The sequence below is a fragment of the Chiloscyllium punctatum genome, chromosome 29 (assembly GCF_047496795.1).
Source record: "Chiloscyllium punctatum isolate Juve2018m chromosome 29, sChiPun1.3, whole genome shotgun sequence".
Lineage (NCBI taxonomy): Eukaryota > Metazoa > Chordata > Chondrichthyes > Orectolobiformes > Hemiscylliidae > Chiloscyllium > Chiloscyllium punctatum.
In genome coordinates, this window is record NC_092767.1 from 71815835 (window position 1) to 71841061 (window position 25227).

At 46.5% G+C, this 25227-nt stretch overlaps 1 protein-coding gene across 3 annotated transcripts in view; it reads left to right on the forward strand.

The window, feature by feature from the left end:
- The first annotated feature begins 17014 nt into the window (after nucleotides 1–17014).
- prkd2 (protein kinase D2) overlaps nucleotides 17015–25227 on the forward strand; it is a 116913-nt gene continuing 108700 nt past the window's right edge. For 2 of the 3 annotated variants that reach the window (XM_072549377.1, XM_072549378.1), the window contains exon 1: nucleotides 17015–17495. In XM_072549377.1, coding sequence (XP_072405478.1) covers nucleotides 17292–17495 — 204 coding nt within the window. In that variant the 5' untranslated portion in view covers nucleotides 17015–17291. The remainder of the gene's footprint in view (nucleotides 17496–25227) is intronic. The other variant, XM_072549379.1, reaches the window with a different exon arrangement.

Here is a 25227-nt window from a genome sequence, read left to right on the forward strand (position 1 = left end):
ACAGTGAGGGGCAAGGCCATTAAAGGATTTGAAACAAGGTTAAGAAGTTTAAAATTGAGACACTATTTAACTGGGAGACAATGTCTTATTATTACCAGATCTTTTCCCATTGCAACACATTCCAGTTGATCTACTTCATTTCCCAGAACTAGATCCAGCACTGCCTTTCTGCTTTTTGGAGTCTATATTAGGCTAAACAAAATCTCCTCCAATTACTGCTGTGTTATTTTAACATTCCTCTGAAATGTTCAGATGGATTTGCTCTTTCATCTCTTTTTCATTACATGGTACACTGGTCCAACCCGTCCAAGCTGAACATAATCCCAAACTAAACTAGTCCCACCTGCCTGCTCTTGGCCCACATCCCTCCAAATCGTTCCGATTCATGTACCTATCCAAATGTCCTTTTAAACATTGTAACTGTACTCACATCCACCACTTCCTCTGGAAGTTCATTCCACACACAAACCTCTCTCTCTGTGTAAAAAGGTTGTCCTTTAAGTCCTTTGTAAATCTTTCTCCTCTGACCTTAAAAATATGCCCCCTAGTCTTGAAAAATCCCCCACCCTATGGCAAAGACACCCACCATTCACCCTATCCATGCCCCTCATGATTTTATAAATTTCTATAAGGTCACCCTTCAGCCTCCTATTCACCAGTGGAAAAAAAAAGGTCCCGGCCTATCCAGCCTATCCCTACCCTTTCCTAATAACTCCCATCTCCCATTCCTAGCAACATCCTGGTGAATTGTTTCTGAACCCTTTCCAGCCTAATAATATCCTTTCTAAAACATGGCGACCTTCTCGATATTTTTAAGTGACCTATTTAGATGTGGTTGGACCATGTAGGACTTGAACCTAGATCTGTCTAGGCTCAGAGGAAGGGGCACTACAACTGTGTCACAAGAACTCTTGATTTTGTTCTGTGTAGTCTGGTCAACCTTATTCCTCAATCAACATTACTGAAAAAAACCCACTAGATTGTCAGGCCAGGATGACTTGCTGTTCACAGACTGGTCGTCCTGTTTTCTGTGTTGCAACAGTGAGTGCCTCCCTGGAGAATTTAGAATCATAGCATCCTTACAGTGTTGAAAGAGGCAACTTGGCCCATCAAGTGACCTTCTGGAGGGTATCCTACCCAGCTCCACACCCTATCCCCATATTCCCAAGGCCAATCTGCCCCCTGGACACTTCAGACAACTTAACATGGCCAATCCATCCTAACCTACACATCCCTGGGCACTATAGGGCAATTTAGCATGGCCAATCCACCCTAACTTGCACATCCCTGGGCACTATGGGCAATTTAGCATGGCCAATCCACCCTAACCTGCACATCCCTGGGCTCTATGGGGCAATTTAGCATGGCCAATCCACCCTAACCTGCACATCCCTGGGCTCTATGGGGCAATTTAGCATGGCCAATCCACCCTAACCTGCACATCCCTGGGCTCTATGGGGCAATTTAGCATGGCCAATCCACCCTAACTTGCACATCCCTGGACACTATGGGGCAATTTAGCATGGCCAATCCACCCTAACCTGCACATCCCTGGGCACTATGGGGCAATTTAGCATGGCCAATCCACCCTAACCTGCACATCCCTGGGCACTATGGGGCAATTTAGCATGTCCAATCCACCCTAACCTACACATCCCTGGGCTCTATGGGGCAATTTAGCATGGCCAATCCACCCTAACTTGCACATCCCTGGACACTATGGGGCAATTTAGCATGGCCAATCCACCCTAACCTGCACATCCATGGGCACTATGGGGCAATTTAGCATGGCCAATCCACCCTAACCTGCACACCCCTGAACACTATGGGCAATTTAGTATGGCCAATTCACCCTAACCTACACATCCCTGGGCTCTATGGGGCAATTTAGCATGGCCAATCCACCCTAACCTGCACATCCATGGGCAATATGGAGCAATTTAGCACGGCCAATCCACCCTAACCTGCACACCCCTGAACACTATGGGCAATTTAGTATGGCCAATCCACCCTAACCTGCACATCCCTGGACACTGGGGCAACTTAGCATGGCCAATCCACCCTAACTTGCACATCCCTGAACACTATGGGACAATTTAGCATGGCCAATCCACCCTAACTTGCACATCCCTGAACACTATGGGACAATTTAGCATGGCCAATCCACCCTAACTTGCACATCCCTGAACACTAGGGGACAATTTAGCATGGCCAATTCATTCTAACCTGCACATCTTTGGATTGTGGGAGGAAACTGGAGCACCTGGTGGAAACCCACACAGGCACAGGGAGAATGTGCAAACGCCACAAAGGCAGTAGTCTGAGGTTGGAATCAAACCTGGGTCCCTGGCGCTGTGAGGCAGCAGTGCTAACCACTGAGCCATCATGCCGCCTGAGTAGGGCCACATGAGAAGGCAAATGGTTTAATGATTGACCTGAAGTATGGCACACCTGCTCCAATTGGAGGGCCCAGGCTAGCTCCTTCTCCTCAGATCTGAGGAGTCAGTCTTGGGGTTCTAACTTTCCAACTCAGAGGTGAGAGTGCTCCTGGCAGAGGCAGTGCTATGACTGGAATGGTCTAAATGCTTGGGGACAGGGATCACGGACTTGGAGAGAAACTTGGATTGAAGCAATGGAAAACTTTTGTTCAACGTGGGGTATCCTCCTGAACTCCACATTCAGGGATCTATATGTATTCAGTTCTTGGCATGGGCAAAGGGTAAAATGGGACAAATATATAGATTTTATAGAAGTTCAGAGTGTTCCAATATACTTTACAGTCAATTAAATTATGACCAGCATGGTGGCTCAGTGGTTAGCACTGCTGCCTCACAGCACCAGGGAGCCTGGTTGAATTTCTCTTCTCAGCTGACTGTCCATGTAGAGTTTGCACGTTCTCGCTGTGTCTGTGTAGGTTTCCTCTGGGTGTTCCAGTATCATAGAACATAGAACATAGAAGAATACAGCGCAGTACAGGCCCTTTGGCCCTCGATGTTGCATCGATCCAAGCCCACCTAACCTACGCTAGCCCACTATCCTCCATATGCCTATCTAATGCCCGTTTAAATGCCCATAAAGAGGGAGAGTCCACCACTGCTACTGGCAGGGCATTCCATGAACTCACGACTCGCTGAGTAAAGATCCTCCCAGGGATCCTCCCACAATCCAAAGTTGTGCAGGTTAGGGTGGATTGGCCATGCTAAATTACCCCATAGTGCCCAGGGATGTGCAGGTTAGGGTGGATTGGTCATGCTAAATTGCCCCTTAGTGTCTAGGGATGTGCAGGTTTAGGGTGGACTGGCCACACTAAATTGCCCATAATATTCAGGGCTGTGTGGGTTAGGTGCATTAGTCAGGGGTAAATGTAGAGTAGTAGGAGAATGGGTCTGGATAGGTTATTCTTTAGAGGGTCAGTGTGGACTTATTGGTCCGAAAGGCCTGTTTCCACACTGTAGGGATTCTATCACTCTATTCCATTCTCTACTTTATGGATTTGCGGAGGGGTTAGCTCTGGTTTTCTGGCCAATACGTGAAAATCAACATCAGAATAACACAATATCCAGCCATTACCACTTTGCTGGTTCAGGGAGCTTGCTGTGGACAAATTAGCTGCCACGTCTCCTGCATTTCTTACAGTAATATATTTCAAGAGTCCTGACATTGGCTGTGAAGCACTTTGGAGCGAGCTGTGATCGTAAAAGATGCAACCTAAAACATTTAAATTTAGAGACAAGAATGCTCTAACCCTCAGCCACCGCTAATACGAATCGACCGTTCACAAAGCTGGCGGGAAAACGAGCAGTTGTTGATCCTGCTTGGGACCAGCCTTATCAAAAGCAATTTGCATAAAAGGTCTGGATGCTTGAGGATGTTGGGTATTGCTGTCAATATCAGTAATGAAAGCTCAGCCAGTCAACCCTTTTACACCATTCAGTTTAAAAGAAATTATTCGACTGAGAAGTATTCACTGAAGTGTGTTAGCGAAGACTTCTCTCAGCACCCACCCGAAAAGGAAGTTGTACAATTTCATTTTTAACTTTAGTGCATCTCTTCTGTTCTTGTGTCCGTGCAAGTGTCATTGCGAGATTGTTTCAGTGCGAACAGCACACGCCGCTGGGACTCCACTAACCCTTTACCTTGCCTTTCACAGCTCAAGAAGTCACCGCATTCTTTTGGGGCTGTCTTGTTGTGAAAGCAACTTTCAGCCTGTTTGGCTGGCCCAGAAAAAGATTCGCCTTTCTCAGACGGGAAAATCGCGTCACTGCTTTTAAATATAAAACCTCGTTGCCACTGATCCTGGTCAACCCTCACTTTATTTCTGGTTGCAAATGGTGTCAAGTTAGCTTGGCTGACTGGGTGGCTGGTTTGTAATTTAAAGTGATGCCGACCGTGTGTTCAATTTTACAAAGAACCTTCCTTCCTGAGCTCAGCCCTTGCCTGAGGGACTCTTGTCTAATGGAGAGAGAGCAAGCTAATGTTTTGAGTCTCGATGACTCTTCATCAGAGCTCATATGAAGTCTGTTGTTTATTCATTACAAAAAGAACATTGCAGGTTGGACGGGATGGTGGTTCAGTGGTTAGCACTACTACGTTACAGCACTAGAGACCTTGGGTTTGATTCCACTCTCAGGCAGCTGTCTGTGTAGAGTTTGTACATTGTCTCTGTGTCTGTATGGGCTGCCTCCCATAGTTCAAGGATGTGTAGGTTAGGGTGGTTTGGTCATGCTAATTTGCCCTGTAGTGTCCAGGGATGTGTAGGTTAGGTGCATTAGTGAGGGGATGGATCTGGGTGGGATACTTTCTATAGGGTTGATTTGGGCTGAAGGACCTGTTTCCACACCCTAGAGAGTCTCTAAAGGGATAAAGGCTGTTTCAGAGACAGTAAATACATATATTTATTTATATTTACCTTGAATTATATCCTTGATTGTCTCAATGCAATCCTGGTGTCCTCTGCAAACTCTAGGTCATTCTCAACTCTGTTGCCTGTGTTGTAATTTGCCCTAAGTTCTGTTCACCCATCACCTCAGTGCTCACTGGAAGTAACTGTAATATAACACTCACAGGAGCCAATTCCAACACAGTAAGGTCCAGTGAATAGGGATTGTAACAATGACCAGAGTTTTATTGAACCTGTTATGGTTTTGAAGTAGCTGTTGGTCAGAACACTGGGGAGTCATAGAGTCATAGAATCATACACCATGGAAACAGACCCTTCAGTCCAACCCGTCCATGCCAACCAGATATCCCAACCCAATCTAGTCCCACCTGCCAGCACCCGGCCCATATCCCTCCAAACCATTCCTATTCATACACCCATGCCTCTTAAATGTTGCAATTGTACCAGCCTCCACCACATCCTCTGGCAGCGCATTCCATACACGTACCACCCTCTGCATGAAAACGTTGCCCCTTAGGTCTCTTTTATATCTTTCCCCTCTCACCCTAAACCTATGCCCTCTAGTTCTGGACTCCCCAACCCCAGGGAAAAGACTTTGCCTATTTATCCATCCATTCCCCTCATAATTTTGTAAACCTCTATAAGGTCACCCCTCAGCCTCCAAGGCTCCAGGGAAAACAGCCCCAGCCTGTTCAGCCTCTCCCCGTAGCTTAGATCCTCCAACATCCTTGTAAATCTTTTCTGAACCCTTTCAAGTTTCACACCATCTTTCTGATAAGAAGGAGACCAGAATTGCACGCAATATTCCAACAGAGGCCTAACCAATGTCCTGTACAGCCGCAACATGACCTCCCAACTCCTGTACTCAATACTCTGACCAATAAAGGAAAGCATACCAAACGTCTTCTTCACTATCCTATCTACCTGCGACTCCACTTTCAAGGAGCTATGAACCTGCACTCCAAGGTCTCTTTGTTCAGCATCACTCCATAGGACCTTACCATTAAGTATATACGTCATGCTAAGATTTGCTTTCACAAAATGCAGCACCTCGCATTAATCTGAATTAAACTCCATCTGCCACTTCTCAGCCCATTGGCCCATCTGGTCAAGATCCTGTTGAATCTGAGGTAACCCTCTTCGCTGTCCACAACACCTCCAATTTTGGTGTCATCTGCAAACTTACTTACTGTACCTCTTATGCTCGCATCCAAATCATTTATGTAAATGACAAAAAGTAGAGGGCCCAGCACCGATCCTTGTGGCACTCCACTGGTCACAGGCCTCCAGTCTGAAAAACAACCCTCCACCACCACCCTCTGTCCTCTACCTTTGAGCCAGTTCTGTATCCAAATGGCTAGTTCTCCCTGTATTCCATGAGATCTAACCTTGCTAATCAGTCTCCCATGGGGAACCTTGTCAAACTGAAGTCCATATAGATCACATCTACTGCTCTGCCCTCATCAATCCTCTTTATTACTTCATCAAAAAACTCAATCAAGTTTGTCAGACATGATTTCCCATGCACAAAGCCATCCCGAATCAGTTGACTATCCCAAATCAGTCCTTGCCTTTCCAAATACATGTACATCCTGTCCCTCAGGATTCCCTCCAACAACTTGCCCACCACCGAGGTCAGGCTCACTGGTCTATAGTTCCCTGGCTTGTCTTTACCACCCTTCTTAAACAGTGGCACCACGTTTGCCAACCTCCAGTCTTCCGGCACCTCACCTGTGACTATCGATGATACAAATATCTCAACAAGAGGCCCAGCAATCAGTTCTCTAGCTTCCCACAGAGTTCTCAGGTACACCTGATCAGGTCCTGGGGATTTATCCACCTTTAACCGTTTCAAAACATCCAGCACTTCCTCCTCTGTAATCTGGACATTTTGCAAGATGTCACCATCTATTTCCCTACAGTCTATATCTTCCATTCCTTTTCCACAGTAAATACTGATGCAAAATACTCTTTTAGTATCTCCCCCATTTTTTGTGGCTCCACACAAAGGCCGCCTTGCTGATCTTTGAGGGGTCCTATTCTCTTCCTAGTTACCCTTTTGTCCTTAATATATTTGTAAAAACCCTTTGGATGCTCCTTAATTCTATTTGCCAAAGCTATCTCATGTCCCCGTTTTGCCCTCCTGATTTCCCTCTTAAGTATACTCCTACTTTCTTTATACTCTTCTAAGGATTTACTCGATCTATCCTGTCTATACCTGACATATGCTTCCTTTTTTTTAACCAAACCCTCAATTTCTTTGGTCATCCAGCATTCCTTATACCTACCAGCCTTCCCTTTCACCCTGACAGGAATATACTTTCTCTGGATTCTTGTTATCTCATTTCTGAAGGCTTCCCATTTTCCAGCCATCCCTTTACCTGCGAACATCTGTCTCCAATCAGCTTTCGAAAGTTCTTGCTTAATACCGTCAAAATTGGCCTTTCTCCAATTTAGAACTTCAACTTTTAGATCTGGTCTATCCGTTTCCATCACTATTTTAAAACAAATAGAATTATGGTCGCTGGCCCCAAAGTGCTCCCCCACTGACACCTCAGTCACCTGCCCTGCCTTACTTCCCAAGAGTAGGTCAAGTTTTGCACCTTCTCTAGTAGGTACATACTGAACCAGAAAATTGTCTCGTACACACTTAAGAAATTCCTCTCCATCTAAACCTTTAACACCATGGCAGTCCCAGTTGATGTTTGGAAAGTTAAAATCCCCTACCATAACTACCCTATTATTCTTACAGATAGCTGAGATCTCCTTACAAGTTTGTTTCTCAATTTCCCTCTGACTATCAGGGGGTCTATAATACAATCCCAATAAGGTGATCAGCCCTTTCTTATTTCTCAGTTCCACCCAAATAACCCCTGGATGTATTTCCACGAATATCCTCCCTCAGCACATCTGTAATGCTATCCCTTATCAAAAATGCCACTCCCCCTCCTCTCTTTCTAGAGATTTCCTTTTTTAATTCAGTAGCACCATTCAATCCACTGACAGGGCAGGCAGGGTCTGAATTTGATGTCTCATTCATGAAAAAGAGTAATCATAAAATTATGTCGCTACAAGAGCAAGGAGAGGCTGGGAATTCTGTGACAAGTAACTCACCTGCACATTCCCCAAAACCTGTCCTTCATCTACAAGGCACAAGTCAGGAGTGTGATGGAATACTCCCTACTTGTCCTGGATGGGCGCAGCTCCAACAACACTCAAGAAGCTCGACACCATCCAGGACAAAGCAGGCCTCGCTTGATTGGCCCCACATCCACAAGCATCTATTCCCTTCACTGCCGATGCTCAGTAGCAGCAGTGTGTATCATCTACAAAATACACTGCAGCAACTCCCCAAGGCTTCTCTAACAGTGCCTTCCAAGCCCATGAGCACTTCCAACTAGAAGGACAAAGGCACAGATGCTTGGGAACACCAGTCATTGCAAGTTCCCATCCAAATCACTCACTATCTGGAATTGGAATGTCAGTTTTATACACTCATGGGATGTGAGTGTCACTGGCTGGGCCAGTATTTATTGGCTGTCTCTCGTTGTCCTTGAGATATTCGTGGTGAGCTGCCTTCTTGATCTGTTACAGTCTATGTGCTGTAGGTTGACCTTTGGGAGGGAGCTCCGGGACCATGAGCCAGTGATAGTGAAGGAACGGCAATATATTCCCAAGTTAGGGTGGTGAGTGGCTTGGAGGGGAACTTGCAGGGGGTGGTGTTCCATGTATCTGCTGCTCTTGTCCTTCTAGGTGGAAGTGGTCGTGGAATTGAAAGACACTGTCTGAGGATCTTTGGTGAAATGTTTGCAGTGCATTCGTAGATAGTGAGCTGCACCCATCCAGGCAAGTGGGGAGCATTCCACACTTTTGACTTGTGTCTTGTAGATGGTGGACAGGGTTTGGGGAGTCAGGAAGTGAGTTACTCGCTGCAGTATTCCTAGCCTCTGATCCAACTCTCATAGCCACTGTATTTATATAATGAGTGCAATTGAATTTTTGGTCAATGGTAACATTAAGGATTTTGAGAGTTGGGGATTTATCAGCAATGATAAAACCATTGAATATTAAGGGGCAGTGGTTAGAAGGTAGATGGTCACAGCCTGACAGTTTTGTGGTGTGAATGTTACTTGCCACTTGTCAGCCCAAGCCTGGATATTGTCCAGATCTTAGGCGAAAGTGAGGACTGCAGAGGCTGGAGATTAGAGTCGAGAGTGTGGCGCTGGAAAAGCACAGCAGGTCAGGCAGCATCCGAGGGGCAGGAACATCGATGTTTCGGGCAAAAGCCCTCCAGATCTTGTTGCGTTTGAACATGGGGTGCTTCAGTGTAGCCCGCTGTTCTCTCAGTGTCACTGGAACTGCCTCTCTCACAGCATTGTGGAGCTACCCCCAGCACACAGACTGTAGGGGATCAAGAAGGCAGCTCACCCCCCACCTTCTCCATGGGAAGTAGGGAATGGGCAACAGAACCAGTGATGCCCACAACCCCTGAATGAATTAAAATAAAAAGATGAGCACCAACGATCTGCCCTGTTCCACATTGACACTACGGCCAAGAAAGCACACCACTCCTTCCACATTCTCAGGAAGCAAAGGAAATTCAGCATGTCCACTAGGACTCTTACCAATTTTTACAGATGCACCATAGAAAGTATCCTATCGGGATGCATCATGGCCTGGTACGGCAACTGCTCTGTCCGGGGACAGTAAGAAACTCCAGAGAAACGTGAACACAGCCCAGTCCATCACCAGCCTCCCGTCCACTGACTCCGCCTACATTTCCCACTGCCTCAGGAAGGCAGCCAACATCATCATAGACCCCTCCCACCCCGGGTATACTCTCCTCCATCAGGCAGAAGAAATAAATGTTAGTGTACAAGTGCAAACAGATTCATGAACAGCTTCTGTTATCAGACTTTAGAATGTAGTACCTCCTCAGTGTTAATATGGATGTGTCTCTCTGCACTTTCTCGGAATCCTGCGCTCTGTTCTGTTACCCTGATGCACTTGTATGGTATGATCTGCCCGTAAACCATGTCAGACAACACTTTTCACTGTACCTCAGAACACGTGACAGTAATAGATCAAACCAAATCCAAAAGATGTCACTTTCAATTAGTGTTGATGCGGCATCTTTGTCTGAGTCAGGAGGTTGTGGCTTTAGGATGGCACGGTGGCACAGTGGTTAGCACTGCTGTCTCATAGCACCAGGGACCTGGTTTGATTCCACCCTCAGGCGACTGTCTGTATGGAGTTTGCACATTCTCCCTGTGCCTGTGTGGGTTTGCTCCAGTTTCCTCCCACAGTGCAAAGATGTGCAGGTTAATGTGGATTGCCCATAGTGTTCAGGCTAGGTGCATTAGTCACACAAAAGTGTAAGGGAATGGGTCTGGGTGGGTTTCTCTTTGGAGGGTCAGTCTGAACTTGTTGAGCTAAATGGCCTGTTTCCACACACTGTCGGGATACTATGAGGACGAAAATGTGACGCTCCCTCCCAATTTTCGTTCAAGCTCCGAGATCAGCACCAGCTTCCGGAAGCAAGAGCCAAAATATCAGCACACTCCATTCACAGAATTTCCCAGCAGCTTCATGACTGCACAGCTCAGCGGGAACGTTGCTCAAGTGCCATTCCAAAGGTTTCAGCATAAAATCAAGGTGGAGGAGCAGGTCTTGTGGGCGGCATGGTGGCACAGTGGTTAGCACTGCTGCCTCACAGCGCCAGAGACCAGGGTTCAATTCCTGCCTCAGGCGACTGACTGTGTGGAGTTTGTACATTCTCCCCGTGTCTGTGTGGGTTTCCTCCGGGTGCTCCGGTTTCCTCCCACACTCCAAAGATGTGCAGGTCAGGTGAATTGGCCATGCTAAATTGCCCGTAGTGTTAGGTAAGGGGTAGATGTAGGGGTATGGGTGGGTTGCGCTTTGGCGGGTCGGTGTGGACTTGTTGGGCCGAAGGGCCTGTTTCCACACTATAAGTAATCTGGTGTCACTACCTCTTGGCCAGAAGCTGGCCAACCAGGTTGAGTATCAATCCCTAAATCTCTCCAATACACTTGCTGTAGAATTATGGAATTGCTACAGTGAGGATAGAGGCCATTCAGCCCATCAGCTCAGCACTGAAACTTCGAAGAGCATCCTACCCCTGCACTATTACCATAACCCCACATTTACCTTGACTCACATCCCTGGACACTATGGGACAATTTAGCTTGGCCAATCTGTAATCTGCACATCTTTGGACTTATGGCAGGAGGTATGATTGGGAGACTTCCCCATTGACAGATTGTATTGTTGTGGAACGTATCAGCTTTGAAGTACATTTTCCCAGTGCCTCAGAAAGCTTTTGTTTGTTGAGATAAAAAAGGTATCTGAAATGTAGAGACTTATAATCCCTTGGGTGTAGGGGGATAAACCAAAGATTGAAAATTGAAAGGTGCAGCAGTGTGAACCGACTCATGCACAGTTCCAGCAGCTGGGTAAAGCCCGGGCCTCCACGCCTCTGGCAATTCACCCAGACTGTGCTGCTGTAGACAGGCAGGAGGCTGGGGGAACACAGCAAGGCAGGCAGCATCAGGAGGGACAGGCAGGAGGCTGGGGGAACACAGCAAGCCAGGCAGCATCAGGAGGGGGAGGAGTTGACATTTCAGGTGTAACCCTTCTTCAGTCATAGAGATGTACAGCGTGAAAACAGACCCTTCGGTCTAATTTGTCCGGGGCCACACCTGAAACGTGGACTTCTCCACTGTCTGATGCTGCCTGCCTTGCTGTGTTCTCCCAGCCTCCTGCCTGTCCCTCCTGATGCTGCCTGCCTTGCTGTGATCCCCCAACCTCCTGCCTGTCCCTCCTGATGCTGCCTGGCTTGCTGTGTTCCCCCAACCTCCTGCCTGTCCCTCCTGATGCTGCCTGCCTTGCTGTGTTCTCCAGCCTCCTGCCTGTCCCTCCTGATGCTGCCTGCCTTGCTGTGTTCTCCCAGCCTCCTACCTGTCCCTCCTGATGCTGCCTGCCTTGCTGTGTTCCCCCAGCCTCCTGCCCGTCCCTCCTGATGCTGCCTGCCTTGCTGTGTTCCCCCAGCCTCCTGCCTGTCCCTCCCGATGCTGCCTGGCTCGCTGTGTTCTTCCAGCCTCCCACTTGTCTACTTTGGATTCCAGCATCTGTAGCTTTTTTGTCTTAGACTATGCCCCTGGCAAGAACGTATGCTCGTCCCATCTAACCCACCAGCCAACTGCACTCCTGTGGTTCATTTCTTAACAATCCCGAGCCCCATACCTTGACAAAAAACCCAACTGGTTCCTTCTGGAGAGACCTCTTATTCCACCAGCTGTGTCAAACAAAAACTCCTCCAGCATTTCATTAGGTCATTAGAATGATACAGCGTAGAAGGAGGCCATTTGGCCCATTGTGACTCACCAGCTTTTTTTTATGCATTCACAAGATGAGGGTATCACTAGTTAGGCCAGCCCTAATTGCCTAAGGTGCAGTTAACTGCCAACCACATTGTTGTGGGTCTGGAGTCACATGTAGGCCAGACCAGGTAAGGATGGCAGTTTCATTCCCTCAAGAGTTCCCTCAGGATGGGATTTCCTGACAATCGACTCATGGTCATCATTAGACTCTTGAAGTCCAGATATTTATTGAATTCAAATTCCACCATAGTGGGATTTGAACCCAGGTTCCCAGAACGTTATCTGGGTCTCTGGATGAATAGTCCAGCAATAATACCATTAGTAGTCATTGCCTCCCCACATTTTGATTGAGCTATCGAATTAATTCTTTGTTCTTTCCCTGCAGCCCCTGCATTTTTCTTTTTCTTTACAGCATTGGGTTGGTTTATAACACAGCGTGATGCTAAGGGGGTGAGTTCAATTCTTGTATCTGCTGAGGTTACTTATCCAGAATCCTCAGGTGTAAACTGCTACCGATTGTCTCTCTGTAATGGGGGTTATGGTGACTTTCCTATCGTTTCAAAATTGAATTTGCATTTTTTTTTCTTGTTCCTTGATTCGTCACTCCCCCCTTTTGTGCTCAAATTCTGTGTACCACAGTGGACTGTAATGTGGATTAAATTTGTCCAAACATTTAATGATTTCAATGCCTCCATCTTCTTCCTCATACACCATCCAGTGATACACTGAAATCACGCTTGTAGCTGTCATAGAGTTATACAGCATGGAAACAGACCCCTTGGATGTATGTCTCCTCAATATGCTTCTTAAAATTGGCAATTTAAAACAGTGCGCGGTGCTTCCAATGTGATTTCAAACCTGGCGTGGACGTCTAAGTCAGAAGATAGCCTGTTCAACTCTCACTCCAGGGAGTAAGGAACAGTATCTAGGCTGGAATTCCATAGGACAGTACCCAGGGAATCATCTTCTGAATTAAATCAAAATTCCAAAGATCTGATGGAATTATTTTGAAAGCATGGAGGGGAGTTCTGCCTGGTCAATTCTATATCCCTCAACATGCAGTAAAATAACTGATCTGTTCATGATCATATTGCTGCTTGTGGGAACGTACTCTTGAGCAAACTGCCTACACTGTATACTACATTAAGGCAGTAACCACAGATTAGAAGTACTATTGGTTATGGAGCTCTTCAGAATGTCCTGAGATCATGACATTTACTGTTTCTTCTTTTCAGGCAGTGCCTCAGAATAGAGGATGACTCATTTCAGTGGGTTCTGAGATTGTAAATGAAGTTATTGCGCGACTGGAAGATTTGACCTCACATGGAGCAGGTGGAGTTGGAAGGGTTGGGTCAATGGTCGTTTGAAGGTTTGTGTGTTCCCTCCAGCATCTTGACTTCACCACTTGCGTGTCCCTGATGTGTCCTCAGTGCCTTCCCGAAAGGAAGCATAGATTCCCTACAGTGCGGAGGGAGGCTGTTCAGCTCACCGAGCAATAAGCCCAGACCCACCCTATCCTCTAACCCCACATTTCCCATGCCTAACTCACTGAGGCTGCCCATTCCTGGACACTATGGGGTAATTGAGCATCATCAGTCCACCCTGACCTGCACATCTTTGGACTGTGGGAGGAAACCGGAGCACACCCACGCAGTCACGGGGAGAATCTGCAAACTCCACACAGACAGTCACCCGAGGCTGGAATCGAACCCAGTTCCTTGGCGCTGTGAGGCAACAGTGCTGCCCTGTTCAGTTTCAGTCAGTTAGAAGCCAGGGTCTCCTCACCAAACGACAGGGATATCTGAACTCTTCAGGCAAGTTATGAGGAGACACCACTGTCCTCCTGGGAGTATCCAGGGATCTGGTTTCAGGCCAGTGGGTGACAGATCCCACCCAGCAGGACTGGTTTTGAATGGTTAATACCTCAATGCTGAGCCAATGGCTTGGGAACAGACTTAATGGTCCTTCTAATGGTTGGCCACACACAATCCATAGGACTCACTTTTATTTATGAATTAAAAGCACAATTAGTGACATCCAGGCTTCCTGTGTGGCTTCAAGTAACTTTTGTTTTCGCATAAACTGACCTACAATGAGGGCTCACGGTCAGTCCAAATTGATGATGAAAGCTGTTGAGGACAGCTAGTAATATTTTGATTTGATTTGATTTATTATTGTTGTGTCTATTTAGGTACAGCGAAAGGTTTTGTTTAGCATGCGGTATGGGCAGGTCATACCATACAAAGTGCATGACAGTGTTAGAACAGAGTGAGGAATACAATGGTACAGCTGCAGAGAAGGTGCACAAAGAGTGAGATCAACATTAAGTATAAAATTTGAGAGGTCCATTCAGAAATCTACTAACACCAGGGAAGAAGCTGTTCTTTAACCTGTCGGTACGTGTGTTTGAGCTTTTATACCTTTTGCCCAATGGAAGAGGGTGGAAGAGATTATAACCGGGGTGGGAGTTATCTTTGATGACTTTAGGAGAAGGTGAGGACTGCAGATGCTGGAGATCGGAGTTGAGAGTGTGCTGCTGGAAAAGCACAGCAGGTCGGGCAGCATCCGAGGAGCAGGAGAATCGACGTTTCGAGCATAAGCCCTTCATCAGCTCCACACTTTTGTCTTTGATGATGTTAGGTAACCTTCTGAGGCAACAAAAAGTCTAGATGGAGTCAACGGATGGAAGGCTGGCTTGTGTGATGGTCTGGGCTATGTTCACATCTCTCTGTAGTTTCTTACAGGTCCTGGGCAGAGCAGTTGCTGTACCACACTGTGACGCATCCAGATAGGATGCTTTCTATGGTGCGTCTATAAAAAATGGGAAGAGTCTTTATGGACACACCGAATTTCCTTAGCCTCCTGAGGAAGTAGAAGAGTTGTGCTTTCTTGACCTTCCCATCAACGTGGATGGACCAGAGCAGATTGCTGGTGATCACCACTCCTAGGAACTTGATGCTCTCCACCCTCTCCACCTCAGCACCATTGATGTAGACGGGGGCATGCCCTCTAGCTTGCTTCCTGAAGTCAATGACCAGCGCTATTACTGCTGAACTAGTCAATAGTGAGGTCAAGGGCTACAGTGCTGGGACCATGACTTCGAATCCCATCACTGCAGCGTGTGGAACTTACATTAACCATTCTGAAAGTAAAGGCTAGAGTTAGCAACTGTGACTGTGACAATAAGCATTCATTGTCGTTAAAAATTCCTCAAATATGAGGACATTACTGCGGATGAGGATCTGAAACAAAATTGCTGGAGAAACTCAGCAGGTCTGGCAGCATCTATGGAGCGAGAGTTAATGTTTGGAGTCCATTATGAAATGTCAGATGCTGCCAGCCCTGCTGGGTTTCTCCAGTTTCCTGAGTTAGAATATGGAACATTACAGCGCAGTACAGGCCCTTCGGCCCTCAATATTGCACCAACCTGTGGATCCAATCTGAAGCCCGTCTAACCTACACAATTCCATTATCATCCATACACTTATCCAATGACCATTTAAATGCCCTTAAAGTTGCCGAGTCTACTACTGTTGCAGGCAGGGCATTCCACACCCTTACTACTCTCTGAGTAAAGAACCTGCCTCTGACATCTGTCCTATATCTATCACCCCTCAGTTTAAAACAATGTCCCCTCTAGCTTTCTATGAATCACCATCAGTGGAAAAAGGCTCTCACTGTCCACCCTAATACAATCCTCTGATCATCTTATATGTCTCTATTAAGTAACCATTACGAAATTAAAAGCTATAGTTAGTTATGGTGACTGTGACAATAATCATTAATTGTTGTTAAAAAAAATCCTCAAATATAAGGAAATTACTGCTCTTCTCATGAAAACAGGCCCAAATCCCTCAGCCTTTCCTCATAAGGCCTTCTGTCCATACCTGGCAACATCCTGGTAAATCTCCTCTGCACCCTTTCCAATGCTTCCACATTCTTCCTTTAATGCGGTGACCAGAACTGCACTCAATACTCCAATTGCAGCCGCACCAGAGTTTTGTACAGCTGCAACATGACCTAGTGGCTCTGAAACTCAATCCCTCTACCAATCCCCAAACCAGAGTTTGGTTGTTTAAAAAAAAACGGTCTGGCTCAATAATACCCTCTAGAGAAGGAAATCCTTACTCAGTCTGGCCTACACGTGACTCCGGACCCACAGCAATGTGGTTGACCCTTAATTGCCCTGTCAAATGACCCCAAGTAGCCACTCAGTTCAGGGGACAATTAGGACTGAGTGACAATTGCTGGCTATGCCCCTATCCCAGGAAAGAACAAAAGGAAAAACACAATTAAAAACCGAAAGAAGTGCTGGAAATTAGTAACAAAACCAGAAATTGCTGGAAAAGCTCAGAATGTCTGGCAGCAAAGAAATCAGAGTGAACGTTTCAGGTCCATTGACCCCCCCTCCTCAGAAAGAAAATCAAAACCTACTCCCTGGTTTCTGCGGGAAAGGGGAGTTGCTTTGACACTAAAAGTTATCAAGTCAGAGGAACCATCCGCCGGATTAAAGACAGGTTTTGTTGTGTAGTTAGTTGGGAAAAGTCACAATCCCTGGTGTCTGAGGTCCGAGAGCTGAATGTTCACCCTCCAGCCCTCATTCGCGAGCAGAGTGTGTGGATCCTCCTCTTATTGGATACTAACAAAGTTTATGATTAGTTCCAGCGCTGCCTGTCAAACTCTGAGTCCCCTCCTTCTCCCTCCCTCGCCGCACAATAGACTAATAAGTTATTGAAGGAGTCAGCGAGGGTAGGGTGTTTCCTGTTTTTTTTGTATTTGACGCCATTTTGTGGGTTTAAACTATCAAAACAGAGTGAGTCTACTCATTGTTGGCATTGGAAGAAGTTTGTGTTGAGGCTACTGCTGGAGTTTTTGTTATTTTCGAAGGAATCTTTTGCTCTCTCTCTCTCTCCAGCACCACTTTCAATCTCTGTTGCCCCATCGCTCCCCTGCCTGTCTCCCTGAATCGCCTTGCACTGGAGGGGCAGGTGATGAGTTCTGTGTCTGTTGCCTGCCCCACTAGCCCAGCTCCTTGCCTGGGACAGGGGGTCGCTAGCCCTTGTCCGTCCGGCTGCGTGGGCACCTCGTTCATCATCCAGATAGGACTGACCCGGGAATCAGTCCTGCTCCCGACTAGTGGCGACAGCACCTTAGCGAGAGTCAAGGAACTTGCCTGTTCCATCGTGGACCAGAAGGTAAGAATCGAACGTGCAATTGCTACACATGAAACCAAACAGACCTCATCTAAGTGCAACTTTGGAAATTTACAAGAGAGATTTTGTTTTGTTTCATCTTGTGTGTGCCACTGACAATTTGAGTTTGATTACGGTTGTGGGATCTTGCTGTACCTCCGTCCAGTGTGGAAGCTGTCAACACGCCCCCCCCCCCCCCATCGTATTGTTTAGAAATATCTATCTGGTGATTTTCAATCGTTCGCTGTCTAGGAGCTAAACAAGCGTGTTACATTGAATACTTGTATCTCTTAATCGTTCCAAATATATTTTAAAGCAATATATTTTGCCCCCTGACTTGGTAGCTGGGTTTGATCATGTTTGTGCAAGTCTTTTGAGCGTGAAACAGGATTTGAGATGAGGTTGGGGGGGGATGTTTGTTCCAGCTGTTTCACGGTTGTGTATCTCGGTGAGAAACATCTGTCCTTAAGAAACCTGTTTATTCAGTTTATTTGGCCAATGCCTTTCACTCTCGGTTCGTCTCTTACATTTTCAGAGTGGGTTTTTGGATAGGAATGGCAGCTTTTTAAAAACCAAAATCAAAAACCTCTCGTTAAGTTAAATGTCGAGTTAAATGTCTGAATTGTCCGGAGGTGGGCCAGGTCAGAAGTAAGTGTTTTTTTTTGATGGATCCCCACCAGTTGAAGTCTGGAAGCTCAAGTTCCAGAGATGAAATTGATCAGTAGTCGGTTCCCGCCCATCTTGTAAAAACTCCAGCACACAGCCCTGTTCCTGGTACAGAAACTACACACTGAAACCCTGCTCTCAGAAAACTTCATGAACCAAAAAAAAAAGCAGAAAGGAAATGAGTTTTTCCACGCTGCCATTGATTAAACTCTGCCTGTGCAGACACGAGAAACGGATTCGTAGGAAATAGGAGCAGGTGAAGGTCATTCGGCCCCTCCAGCTTGCTTCCCCCCCCCATATAATATGATCATTGGCTGATCATCCAACTCAGCCCCCCTGCTCCCGCTTTCTCCCCCCCACCGCCCTTCAGCCCTCAGAACACTCCCTGTCCCCTTCTGGAAAACTTTCAATGTTCTGGTCTCAAACCCCTTCTGTGGTAGAGAATTACACAGGCTCCCCGGTCTATGGGTGGAGACACTTCTCCTCCCTCTCAGTCCCACTAACAGCTGCAAGGCAGATAGCCCGTTGATTATTTTTTGGTGCAGATGGTTTGAGGGGGAGGATTGATCTCTGGTTATAGAGAGAGAGCCAAAGAGAGGAAATTGGTGGTTTAACCTGAGGGTCCCCACACCTCCAAGGGGAGAGTTTGGAAGGAGACCTCATGGTGATGCAGGAATTGAACCCATGCTATTGGCATCACTTTGTGGTTAGAGTTAGCCAACTGAGCCAACCAACCCCCGGACCGTGCCTGGACATGGTGGTAGGGGGAGATCTTGGCCCCGTTCATAATTATCATCAGGAGTTTGAGGACAGTCACATGACAGAGCAGGTGAAGCCTCCTAAAAGCATCTTGTCTGAAACATGGCACATAGAGTCATAGAGATGTACAGCACGGAAACAGACCCTTCGGTCCAACCCGTCCTTGCCGACCAGACATCCCAACCCAATCTAGTCCCACCTGCCAGCACCTGGCCCATATCCCTCCCAACCCTTCCTATTCGTATGCCCATCCAAATGCCTCTTTAAATGTTGCAATTGTACCAGCCTCCACCACATTCTCTGGCAGCTCATTCTATACACGTACCACCCTCTGTGTGAAAAGGTTGCCCCTTAGGTCTGTTTTATATCTTTCCCCTCTCACCCTAAACCTATGCCCTCTAGTTCTGGACTCCCTGACCCCAGGGAAAAGAATTTGCCTATTTACACCTACTTTTTGTCATTTACATAAATGATTTGTATGCGAGCATAAGCGGTACAGTTAGTAAGTTTGCAGATGAAACCAAAATTGAGGTGTAGTGGACAGCGAAGAGGGTTACCTCCGATTACAACAGGATCTTGCCCAGATGGGCCAATGGGCTGAGAAGTGGCAGATGGAGTTTAATTCAGATAAATGCGAGGTGCTGCATTTTGGGAAAGCAAATCTTAGCAGGACTTATACACTTAATGGTAAGGTCCTGGGGAGTGTTGCTGAACAAAGAGACCTTGGAGGGCAGGTTCACAGCTCCTTGAAAGTGGAGTCGCAGGTAGATAGGATAGTGAAGAAGGCATTTGGTATGCTTTCCTTTATTGGTCAGAGTATTGAGCACAGGAGTTGGGGGGTCATGCTGTGGCTGTACAGGAAATTGGTTAGGCCACTGTTGGAATATTGCGTGCAATTCTGGTCTCCTTCCTATCGGAAAGATGGTGTGAAACTTGAAAGGGTTCAGAAAAGATTTACAAGGATGTTGCCAGGGTTGGAGGATCTGAGCTACGGGGAGAGGCTGAACAGGCTGGGGCTGTTTACCCTGGAGCATCAGTGCAGCACTCCTTCAGTATAGCACTCCAAGCTTTTTCTCGAGATTATATACTTGCAAAGTATTTGAGCCTCTAGAGTGGGGCTTGAACCGATGAACTTCTGACTGAGGCAAGTACACTCCTCATTGACCCATAGCTGGCACTCAAGGCTATCACAAGCACGAATCATAGAGCAGAATCCTTACAATTCAGAAAGGGGCTATTTGGCCCATCGAGCCTGCACTTATCCTCCAAAACGCATCCCACTGAGACCCAACCACCAGCCGCCCTCAACCTATCCCCACAACCCAACATTTCCCATGCCTAATCCACTGATCCTGCACACCGTTGGTCACAAAGGGGTAATTTAGCATGTCCAATCCACCCTAACCTGCACATCTTTGGACTGTGGGAGGAATTGGCTGGCCCTTAGAAGACAGATGGTGGTGGTAGATGGAAAGTATTCAGCTGGAGCTCGGTGACCAGTGGTGTTCGGTAGGGATTGGTTGTGGGACCTTTTGCTCTTTGACTTTTATAAATGACTTGGATGAGGAAGTGGATGGGTGAGTTAGTAAGTTTGCCAGTGACACAAAGGTGGTGGAGAGTGTGGAGAGCTGTTGTGGGTTGCAACGGGACATTGACAGGAGGCAGAGCTGGGCTGATAAGTGGCAGATGGAGTTCAACCTGGAAAAGTGTGAAGTGATTCACTTTGGAAGGTCGAATTTGAATGCAGAATACAAGGTTAAAGGCAGGATTCAGTGTGGAGGAACAGAGGGATCTTGGGGTCCGTGTCCATAGATCCCTCAAAGTTGTCACCCAAGTGGATAAGAAAGCGAAATATGTGTTGGCTTTCATTAGCAGGGGGATCGAATTGAGCTGCGAGGTTATGCTGCAGCCCTTGAGCTTTGGTTAGACCTCACTTGGAATACTGTGTTCAGTTCTGGTCGCCTCATTACAGAAAGGATGTGGAAGCTTTACAGAGGGTGCAGAGGAGGTTTACCAGGATACTGCCTGGATTGGAGGGCATGTCTTATGAAGGAAGGCTGAGGGAGCTAGGGTTTTTCTCATTGGAGTGAAGAAGGATGAGAGGTGACTTGATAGAGGTGTACAAGATGATGAGAAGCATAGATAGAGTGGATAGCCAGAGACTTTTTTCCAGGGCAGAAATGTCTATCCTGAGGGGACATAATTTTAAGGTGATTGGAGGAAGGTTTAGGGGAGATGTCAGAGGTTGGCTCTTTACACAGAGAGTGGTGTGTGTGTGGAATGCACTGCCAGTGGTGGGAGTAGAGTCAGAGACATTAGGGACGTTGAAGTGACTCTTGGATAGACACCTGGACGATAGTACAATGGAGGGTACGTAGGTTAGTCTGATCCGAGAGTAGGATAAAGGGTCGGCACAACATTGAAACTGGAACACCCTGGGAAAACATATGTGCAGACATGGGGAGAACATGGAATGTCCACACAGTCGGTGGCCCAAGGGTGGAATCGAACCCAGGTCCCTGGCACTGTGAGGGAGCATTGATAACCACTGAGCCATTGTGTTGGCCCTGTGTGTATCGTTATCCAACCTCAACTTCTTTTCTGTTAGTTCTCACACTGGATACCTATCAGGAGCATGGCCTGGGGGGAGCTAAAGATTGATTCTGCAGTGGCTGATCTTCCTGAACTTATCAGAGTTCTGATCTGGGACTTTCAGTCTGTTTCCGTTTCTTGAGTCATCCCTGCCAGGGAGGAAGACGAGAGCTTATTAAATGTGAGGTACGATAATTATAACCATCTCAGAGCTAGATTGTTGCTCAGGAGCAGCAATGCTCTGCTTTCACCGTCAGCTGTTAACCATTCTGTTCCATCTTTCAAACAAAGACGTGGTTCAAGTTCAAGAGGGTGTGGAGCAAGAAGAGGAGGGGGAATGAGCTCAAATCCCTCTACCAACCTGTCTGAGTCATCTGTAGTTGCAATTTTAAGATTTATTTTAAATGCCCCTTGAAATGATTTGGGGACGACAGTGGAGGAAGAGGAAAGTGGTTTTTTTTTGGAGTACTAGTGAAATTTGCATTGTGTTCTGGAAGATTTGTATCTTTATCCAGGTTATATGGTGCTGTGTAACCTTATGAAGTGGAGGTTGGACTGGGATGGACAAAGTTAAAAATCTCACAAAAGCAGATTATAGTCCAACAGGTTTATTTGGAAGCACTCACGTTCAGAGCGCTGCTTCTTCATCAGGGCAGTAGGGCAGGATCATATACTGAATGATTTAATTGCATGATGTTGAGAATTTATAGCAAAGGATCAGTATCATGCAATTAAATTGTTCAATGTATCGTTTTAACTGCATGACATTGTGAGGTTTTGCTATAAATTCTGTGTCTTGTGATCCTACTCCATGAGTTACCTGATGAAGGAGCAGCGCTCCGAAAGCTAGTGCTTCCAAATAAACCTGTTGGATTATAACCTGGGGTTGTGTGATTTTTAACTTTATCCTTTTATGAAGGAAGGAGAGCACAGCACTTGAATCAGTCTCACTGTTCCTAGAATTATTGGTAAACATGAAGAGATTTCATCAATTTATCGAAGGTTCCTCAGTTACCTGATTTCTAAACCCAGGTTAACAGAAAGTGCGCAGTAGGTTGCTGTAATTGACAATAAAACAGATATTTGTTGCAAATGGATAATTTGCAACAATTTGCAGAAAAGATGCACTAACTTAATTCTCTATAACCAAAACTCTACTTTGTAATTGGAAAAAAAACCCTATGTATAACACACCCATGAAGACAAGACAATATGCAAATACTCCAAGTGGGAAAAGAAGAAAAAAAGTCAGGTGGAGTAGAGTCCTGGCACCAGTTCCCGATTATTGGTGACAACGGCAATATTTTCCTGCGGTTCCCTCCCGGTTGTTGATTTGCTGGAGCACATGAAGTTGTAGAAGCATCAGTTCATTACGAGTTGAGGATTCATACTTTGTGCATCTGAAGATTTCTTTTTATTAGCTCTCACACCCTCTCACCTTTTGCAAATTCCCTTCTTAAAAGGACAATGAGGGAGTGTAACTTTCTGGGGGGGGGGTTCCACTCTCAAAAAGGAGGGAAACAGAGATGTTCTCTCCTTCATGGGTTGGATGTACCTGCTGTCATTTTCATATGCAGCAACGTAGCCTCTCACCCAGGAACCAATCAAGATGTTGTGCACAACGTCCGCACTAATATGATGGAGTCCTAAGACCAAAAGGTAAAGTAGCAGAATTAGGCCATTCAGACCATTGAGTCTGCTCCTCCATTTGATCGTGTGTTTCTCAACCCGGTTCTGCCTTCTCCCTGTAACCTTTGATCTGCTTACAAATCAAGAGCCTATCTATCTCTCTCTTCAATAGACTCAGTGACTTGGCCCCCACAGCCGTCTGCGGCAATAAGTTTCACAGATTCCCCATCCTCCGGCTGAAGAATTTCCTCCTCATCTCGGTTTGAAAGGGTCGTCCCTTCACTCTGAGGCTGTACCCTCTGGCCGTAATCTCCCCTACTGGTGAAAACTTCTTCCCCCTTGTCTGCTCTATCCAAGCCCCTCAGTATTCTGTAAGTTTCAATGAGGTCCCCTTTGTCCTTCTGAACTCCGTTGAGTTCAGACCCACTCTTCATATTGACAAGCCCTTCGTTGTTGGGATCGTTCTTGTAAACTTCTTCTGATTCCCCTCAACACTAGCATATCCCTTCTGTAGTTACGGGGCCCAAAACTGCTCACAATATTCCAAATGTAATCTGACCAAAGCCTTTTGCAGCCTCAGGTGTACATCTCTGCTCTTGTAATCTAACCTTGTTGAAATGATTGGTAACATTACATTTGCCTTCCTAACTGCCAACTGAACCTGCGTGTCAACTATGACTCCCAAGTCTCTTTGTGCTTCAGATTTCTGAAGTCTTACCCCATTTAGGATTTAGTCTAAGTTACTGCTTCCTAGGAAGGTGCATGTGCATAACCTCTCACCTACCCATGTTGTATTCCATTTCCTGCTACTTTGTCCACTCTCCTGGCCCCTCCAAGTCCTCCTGTAGCCTTCCTACGTCCTCAATGCTACCTGTCCCTCCACATATCTGCAAACACAGCAACAATGCCCTCAGTTCCTTCATGTAGATCATTAATGTCCCACATGAAGAGTTGTGGTCTCAACACTGATCTCTGTGGAACCCCATTAATCACAGGCTGCCATCCTGTTTATCCCTGTCTTCTGGCAGTCAGCCAATCCTCTATCCATGTCAGTACCTTGCTCCTAACACCATGGACTCTTCTCTTATTTAGCTGCCTCCTGTGCAGCTCCTTGGCAAAGGCCTTTTGGAAATGCAAATGGATTGCTTCCATTGGCTGTCTTTCATCTAACTTGTTATCACTTCAAAGGATTCTAACTGATTTGTCAGCCATGATCCTTGATGAAGCCGTGCTGACTCAACCCTATTTAACTTCCAAGTACTCTGCAATTTCATCCTTTTAAAATCTTCCCAACATCCGAGGGTCAGGCTAACCAGCCTACGGTTTCCTGTCTTCTGCCTCTCTCCTTTATTAAACAGGGGGGTTACATTAGCCATTTCCAGTCCTCTGGGACTCTCCCAGACTAGAGTGATTCCTGAAAATTCACCACCAATGACTCCTCATCTCTGTCTCGTGCTCTCTCGCCCCTGGGCTGTAGTCCATCCGGTTTGGGTAATTTATCCACCTTCAGACTTGTGACCTTCTCCTTAGTGGTGAGGCTCTGTCTTGGAGTTCTGGTATGCTGCTAGTGTCTTCCACTGTGAAAACTGATTCAAAGTACCTGTTCGTTTCCTCTGCCATCTCTTTGCTCCCCATTACTACATAGAATCATAGAGATGTACAGCATGGAAACAGACCCTTCGGTCCAACCCGTCCATGCCGACCAGATATCCCAACCCAATCTAGTCCCACCTGCCAGCACCTGGCCCATATCCCTCCAAACCCTTCCTATTCATATATACCCATCCAAGTGCCTCTTAAATGTTGCAATTGTACCAGCCTCCACCACATCCTCTGGCAGCTCATTCCATACACGTACCACCCTCTGCGTGAAAAAGTTGACCCTTTTATATCGTTGCCCTCTCACCCTAAACCGATGCCCTCTAGTTCTGGACTCCCCAACCCCAGGGAAAAGACTTTGCCTATTTATCTTATCCATGCCCCTCATAATTTTTGTAAACCTCTATAAAGTTACCCCTCAGCCTCTGACACTCCAGGGAAAACAGCCCCAGCCTGTTCAGCCTCTCCCTATAGCTCAAACTCTCTAACC